The 7,494-nt window shown below is 46.3% G+C and overlaps 1 protein-coding gene across 1 annotated transcript in view; it reads right to left on the reverse strand.

Moving 5' to 3' along the window:
• Positions 1-7,445, reverse strand: part of LOC104388311 (UAP56-interacting factor-like) — a 9,787-nt gene extending 2,342 nt beyond the window's left edge. The window contains exons 1-6 of the mRNA XM_009997172.1: positions 7,354-7,445; positions 7,026-7,057; positions 5,108-5,251; positions 1,740-1,882; positions 807-934; positions 3-13 (exon numbers count right to left, since the gene is read on the reverse strand). Of these exons, the coding sequence (XP_009995474.1) occupies positions 3-13; positions 807-934; positions 1,740-1,882; positions 5,108-5,251; positions 7,026-7,057; positions 7,354-7,445 (550 nt within the window). The remainder of the gene's footprint in view (positions 1-2; positions 14-806; positions 935-1,739; positions 1,883-5,107; positions 5,252-7,025; positions 7,058-7,353) is intronic.
• Positions 7,446-7,494: the final 49 nt, after the last annotated feature.

Here is a 7,494-nt window from a genome sequence, read left to right on the forward strand (position 1 = left end):
CAGCAGGAAGGGCCTGCTGGAAGAGGAGAAGAGAGAAAAGGATACAGGTGATTACAGTGCCAAGTCTCTGGCTAAAATTTAATGTTTAAACACCTGACCCAGTGCAGTATGAAAAAGTAGTATAAGAAGCAAATGAAGCTGTGTGTTACCAAGCTCAAGCCAACAGGCTGTTTTCTGCCAGCAAAGGATTTCAGAGGACCTAGTTTTTCTGTTCAAATGGAACAACAGCTTGTGTCTGTTCTGAACTATGCTCATTAAAAAAAAAAAAAAAATCATGGGAAGAAAATTGTGGAAAAAAATCAGGTCAGAAGGGATCTCTGGAGGTCATTCAGTCCCCACTTTGCTGAAAGCAGAGAGAGGTGGGATTGCAACTGAGCTTCCTTTCAAGATGAGAGAACACAAGGACTTCCCAGCACCTGCAGCCTGCCCTCATCACAGCTCCTGCAGCTCCTCACCAGGACTGACTCCCTGTCCCTGCCTACCCCTTACAGCTGGAATCTGCATTTCCTGCCTTTATGAAAAGAAACACTATTTCACCCTTCATTTTTTTCCTCAAAGACAGAGGAAAAGTTTAATAAAAAAGCCAAGGCTCATCTTTCCCATGCTTTCTACAATAAAATCACAGCCCAAATGCCTGAATTTCTAACCATCAGCATGAGGTGGTTTTATTTCCAGGTGCTTTCCCAACGTACCCAATGGTGTTTTTCTCACGTTGCACACACCAACTCCCAGCTGGCACAGACTCAGAGCAGAGCCCCAGGAGCTGCACAGGCAATCACTGAAAACTGAGCTACCCAAGATTTTACCTTCTCCCTGGGGCGTGGGTGCTGGCAGCAGCTGCTCTGAACCTCTTGGGGCCTGGGGGTGGCCGTTGCTGTCCCTCGGGCTGCCCACTGCTGCTGCTTTTGGCAAAACCATCATTGTTCTTCTTGCCCTGCAAGACCAGCCAAAGCTCAGCAGTTGCAGTCTCAGTGCACAAAGCAGGAGTGACAGCACCCAGGGGTGTCCTTCCCTCCATCCACTGCTGCTGCCTAGAAAGCCCAAGCATTTGTCTGACATTTTCTTTGGCTCTGTCTAGGGGGAAACCCAGCCTGCTCCCAAGTGCAGGTGGGGATTGCTGACACTGCACAGGCTCCCTTTCTGCTCTTGGACACATTCAGCATCACTTGCAATTGCTTCACAGGGGGCTGAGCCCTCTGCTGGGTGCTCCACATTCCTCATATTCTTATTACTGTAAATGGACTTGGACAGGCTGCCTAGGGCAGTGGTGGAGTCACCAGCCCTGGAGGGATTTAAAAGCCATGTAGATTTGGTGCTGAGGGACGTGGTTTGGTGGTGGGCTTGGCAGTGCTGGGTTAATGATTGGACGTGGTGATCTTGAAGGTCTTTTCCAACCAAAACAATTTTATGACTGAATGAGATGAAACAGAATTTTTTATGGATATATTTTTGAATCTTTTAAGAACACATTTTTCTAAGATCTTTTTTGTAAAACCCATGGGAACTGATTCAGTAAAATGATGCCATGTCATAAGCTCATAAAACCAACTGGGAAATGGCTATTTTGTATGCATATGTATCTGTACTCACCTATGCATACAAATACTTGGCACAGGCATATAAAAGATGGTGCCTGTAAATTTTTAATGTAGATTGTTCTTTGGGGGAATCCAGGATCATAAAAACCAGGAGAATTCTAGGTGACATTTGGAACAGCTGTACCTTCCCTCCTCCCCTACCTCTTGAGCTGATGTCTGGCGATTTAAAGGGCTCACTCCATTTAATGAAGCAGCTGCTCTTCTCCTGGGACCAGGACCAGCATTTCTGAACTGTCTTCGATTGTATTGTTGTTGTCCAAACCCTCTTCTAAAACGGTTGGGTCCTATAAAAACAAACTGATCTTAGCATCCTCCAAAACTCCATTTATTATTACAGCTGTGCAAATGGATCACAAGGTTAACTGCATATGGTACTGGAGTATCTATAAACATAGTGATGCAAAAATCACCTGAAGTTATTCCAGAAAAGTAAATGAATTTTGCAGAATATTTAATAATTTATGCTTCCAAAGTCTCAACCCTGTTCTTATCATATGTAGGACTGACACACACACATTATTTGATTTGAAGGAATACAGAAAAGAAGAGCCTTCCACAGTTCTGATTCCTAATAAAGGCAGGAACACTTGCATCAGGAAACCTGTCAATCTGCTGTCAGAGCTCACACTGCTATGAATTAAGCATGAAATGGGAAATGCCTTTTGATACAGATACACAAATGAATCAAGCATCAGGAAGCCAACCCCACAGCAGCCTGGAATAGCTCTGAATGCCCACGTTATAGCACTTGGTAAGTGAAGACTGGACCATAATTTATAAATATATTTTTTATTTTTTTTAGCTTGACGTGCAAATTCACTACATCTATTGAAGGGGGCACCTTCTGCTGCTGTTTCATATAACTGCAGAGTGCATATATATCACCAGCTTATCTTGCACTTAACGTTCTCCCCTAAGCCCATTTATGATTTGAAGAGCACTGAGGGTGTTGAGCAAGAGGAAAGCACTTCATCAGATGGAGGCACAGTGCATTAAAGCCTAATTACTCCACTTGATAAACTTCTGTAGTCCTAATGACGTTGACATTTCCTGAGTTGTTGTACCAGTGGAATGTGCCCACAAATGCAGAGGGGTGAATAAATCAGGCATAAAGCTGTGCCTGGCAGAGGGCAGCAAGAGTGTGGTTAAACCCCTGCACCATGTGGCAGAACCTCACTGATACAGCCCACGCAGCAGTTAAGATGCACGTATTGATCCTATACCATCGATTCCTACATCACAGCAATTTATAATGACTTGGAGCAATTAGAAATGAAGTGTTGGGAGGCAGTGGTGACATTGTTGTCAGGGGCCATCACCGCAGTGATTAATTAAGGCTCCAGCCCCAGGGCAAAACACCAGTGAGCACCAGCATGGGCTGGTTACACTGGAATACTAGTGAAGATGATTGTGCTTCTCTGGCTCTAAAACAAAAGGACACCTGGGCATGTCCTTGAGAAGCACCTCCCAAACACCACATTGGAGTGTTTAGCTCCCTACAGAGGTGCTGGTTGGGACACTATGAAAAATGCAATGCTGTTCACAAGCTCTGTGGGGCCAGGACTTATTTTCTTTGCAAATGATGCCCTCTCACCACAGAAGTGCAGGTGAGTAAACGTTTCTCTCCCAACAAACATCTGGATTTTGGCAATCTGCATCTTTTGGACCAGACGTGGTCTCGCTATTGTTTAATGGCCTTTTTTTCCCTCCTCATTCTGTCCCCACAGTTTGTTTTTGTTGATGCCCCATCCCTGGAGATTTTTAAGGCCAGGTTGGATGTGGTTTTGTGCAAGCTGGTCTAGTGGTAGGGGTCTCTGTCCATGGCAGGGGGGTTGGAACTTGATGATCTTTAAGGTCCCTTCCAGCCTTAACAATTCTATGATTCTGTGATTCTTGTCCCCTTCAACACCCACCCTGGGCTTGCCTCTCTGTCTTACCTGCTTGCCAGACCACTCTCCTGCAGGCCACCAAGCCTCACAACACAGCTCTCCTGCACCCTGGAGTGGGCAACTGCTCTGCAGTAAGACAGACTGAGCTCAGCTGCCACTCCTGGGAATTTCATCAGTGCAGTGGGAGGGACAGTTGCAAAAGGCAGCCCTGACTAGAAATTCATGCCCTTGTCAGTCCACATTAGAGAGCCTCTGCTCAGCAGTGCACTCAGGCACATCTCATCCCGTGTAAAGAACTAACAATGGAGCCTTCAGCCTCCAAGGGGTACCCCACGGTACCAGCTGGGGACCAAGGCTTCAGTCTGTCATGTGTGCCCTGAAGTGTGAGACCTGGGAGGCTCCATCTCTGCCAAAAGTCTCACAGATATTTATTAATTAAATAACATTTCAATAAAACCCCACAGCATCAGCAGCTGGGGAAGACCCCCACTGTGTCTGGGTGTCTGCTCAGAGCCTGGTGCTGAGCACACCTGGGTTGGCCAACAGGCAACTCTGCCCAGCAAGTCCAGTTTGGAGGGAAGCCCAAATATCTGACAGACTCTTTTGCTAAGGAGGTGTGAAATTCAAATTTGTTGTGATTATAAATCATAATGCCCCATCCCTGGAAGTGTTCAAGGCCAGGTTGGATGGGGCTTTGAGCAACCTGGTCTAGTGGAAGGTGTCCCTGCTCATAGCAGGGGGGTTGAAACCTGATGATCTTGAAGGTCCCTTTCAACCTTCACCATTCTGTGATTCTATGATTTATTTGACTCTGCATGCACTAGCTGCTTGATTGTGGAAGAATATCAAAGCCTGTGTTTTTAACAGAAAAATCAATTTGCAGAGGGCAATTATTATCATTCTGCTTTGAACTGGAATGATTCTCAGTAAGGCAACATGTGGTGGAGACCAAAACCATGAGAGTGGGAGGCAGACTGCAGACAAGCAGGATTTCTCCCAGCAATCCCACTGTCCTGATGTGCACTCCAAGGGAAGACTGCAAAGACATTGCTGCAAAATGTCACTAAAATCTTCAATGAAGTGATTTACCAGTAATTTAAGAAAAAAGAATCAGAATTTGGATAAAGGTGGCATTTCATACAGCAGATCCCCTTGGTTTTGTAGATAAAAGCAGTGGAACCAAAGAGAGTGTTATAAAAAAGAGGTGTTATAAAAAACCTCATCATAGAAATAGCCTGGTTGGCAAAAGGGACAAATTAGCTCCAATAACTGAGCTATCAAAGACAGTTACTAAAGGGGTAATTTAGGTGTGTTCTGGGAAAAAGAGGATTAGGAAGAGGCATAATTAAAATATGCAAAGCCAAAAGGGAATAGAGAATAGATACTAAGTCTCTTTGAATTAGTAATTCATGAGAGGGTGGAAGGGAGAGAAATACATTAATTTATACTCTGAAAGGGCCCTGATATCCCATTGTTGCAGAGAGAAAAGCTGTTCAGAGTCCAAGTACATCTTATACACACACAGAAGTTAGATAGGAGAAGAATTTAAGAGCTGTATTTTGTTACACAAATGTGTTTTCCAGCTTGGCAGGCTTCAGCCATCCCAAGGCACGTACCCACCTTGCAAATTCCTCTGCATCCAGGCACGGAAACGGGGCCTTCCATACCCATAAGCCAAATTCCTGTTCTTCACCTGCTGCCTTTGCCTGTTCCCCGTGGTGCTGGCATCTGTCTGCTCCTTCCTGTGGCGTTTTATGATGTCATCTAGATTGAAATGGCAAAGGGGAAACCCATAAAATCTGCACTTTCTCCCAGCAGCGATTCCCATTTTTGGTGCTTGCAACTGTCCACAGTGCAAATGGAGCCTGCAGTTCTGTGAGCTATGCTGCCTGAACAATAAAAGACTAAGCTCAGCTCAGAAAGTATAGGATCAATTTATTCAGCTCCTGCAGGCTGGAGATTAGAGTGCAGCACATTATTTAAAACCGTGCTGCCATCTGGCTCACATCCACCCTGTACAGGACAGAGATTTCAGACCCACGTCCCATGGAGGGATCAGATCCTGCTGATTTCCCTTAAACATAAGGGAAGATGTTTTTGCAGGGGCACCAGAGCTCAGTGCTGGGCAGAACATTACTGAGAAGGTCTGACTTGGGAGGCTGCTAGAGAGGTGGTCTGGGGGTGGAGAAGGGACAGAAGCACTCATGGGCGTAGCCACCCTGTCCTGGCTGCTCCAAGGGCTCCCCATGCCACACGTGGGACGTGGGCACTACCTGGTGCAAAAGACATGCCCCTGATGTGTAAACAACACAAACACTGTTCAAATGCCATGGAACACAAGTGGGATGAATGTCCCCTTAGCTCCTAAACCTATAAAGGGGAGAACTGCAGCTTGGCACAGGAAAGGCTGGGGGGAAAGAATGTCACTTGTACAGGGCAGCTGTCAAGAATGGGGACATGATGGTCTTGCAAACAGTCATGGTTCATCAGGCAGTTGTAGGACAGTTTCCTTTCAGTTCTCATCTTAAGGAGTAAGCTACTTGCATGTCTTTTCCTCAGTGCTTTCTTCTAACTTCAAATCTTAAAAAAACATTTAGCAAGGAATAAAGCCACATCTGCTTTAGAAAAATAACAAGCAAAGAAGTGTCCAAACCAGGCCTTTTCCCAGGCAGTGGCTACTCCAGCTCCTTAATGAATCACTGGAGTGGAAGCACAGAAGTGCCATTAGCTTTCAATGGCTGATTATCACAAACAGCACATCCTACCTCCAGTGCCTGTCACTTGTCATTTTCTATCAAGAAGCTGCTGTCTCCAAAATAATACAAAGCCCAAGGAAAACAAACAAGAGCAGATGTAAGAACAGGCTGTACGTCTGCTTTTGTGATTTCTCTATGAAGTCTGCCAGGAAGGGAGCACACTGGGAGAGGCTGGGCGATGTTCTTGCTATGAATGCACTAATGTTCTCAGCTAAGTGTGCCTTTGGGACATGTACTATTTGGGGCACAGACTGCTTTGAAGCATATCAACAGAATCTCTGCAGGGAGGTGGACACAAGACATCCAAAGGTGGGCTATCTACAGTGCAGGGCAGAGCTGGCTGGGAATGGAGAGGAGCTGAACACTCAGGTGTGTCACCCTTCAGTGTCATTTTTGGTTTGGGTATGTTGTTACCCTGTCTTTTGCACCCATAAATATGATGGGGTTAACAGAACAATGTAATGGAGTACTACTTAAGTCTAGAAGGGGTCCTGTGAGGTCATTTAGGGTACTCCTCTGCCCTCAAGACAGAATTAGATATATTATGGCAAGTAACTCCTGCAGTTTCCTCTGACTGCTAACTCAAGTAAGGCTCAAGGTATCTGAAAGCACAGAAATAAGCACCTGACAGTAACAGTATCAGTTCTTCACTAGGGATCTTGTTTTCCAGTTCTCCCTTCTGCCCTCAGTCAGGTGTACTCTGGATTGAATGTGATTCTTGTTCCCTTCAACAACCACCCTGGGCTTGCCTCTCTGTCTTACCTGCTTGCCAGACCACTCACCTGGACCACAGGAGGTCTGACCAAGGGAAGCACTAAGGGAGAGCAAAAGCAAAGGGAGCAAACAGCAAAAGGGTGTGGAACACCCTGGGAAAACAAAATAAATGAAAAAATTTGGGACCCACTATTGCTGTATAGCACCATGAAAACAAGGGTGCACCAGCCAAGGGATCAGCCTGGGTTTGCAGTGGAAAATGTTCTGCTATTCCTGACAAGCGGCTCATTGCTGGGAATAAATGACATCAGGTTTTGGTTAAGGAAGCTGATCCAATAACAAAACGGTGCCGCCGGGCTTCCCTTCCTCAGCAGAGCTGTCAACATGACAACCCACCGAGACCTGCCGCCCCAGCACCGGGGGTGCAGCCCCTCGGGGCCACCGACCGGCCGGTTGTTTGCACAGACCCGCACCCGGTGCCAGGGCATGGCGGGCAGCCCGCTATAAATAGCCCGGGCACCAGGGCACGGCAGGGCC

The sequence above is a fragment of the Chaetura pelagica genome, unplaced genomic scaffold (assembly GCF_000747805.2).
Source record: "Chaetura pelagica isolate M959 unplaced genomic scaffold, ChaPel_1.0 scaffold344, whole genome shotgun sequence".
NCBI classification, from domain to species: domain Eukaryota; kingdom Metazoa; phylum Chordata; class Aves; order Apodiformes; family Apodidae; genus Chaetura; species Chaetura pelagica.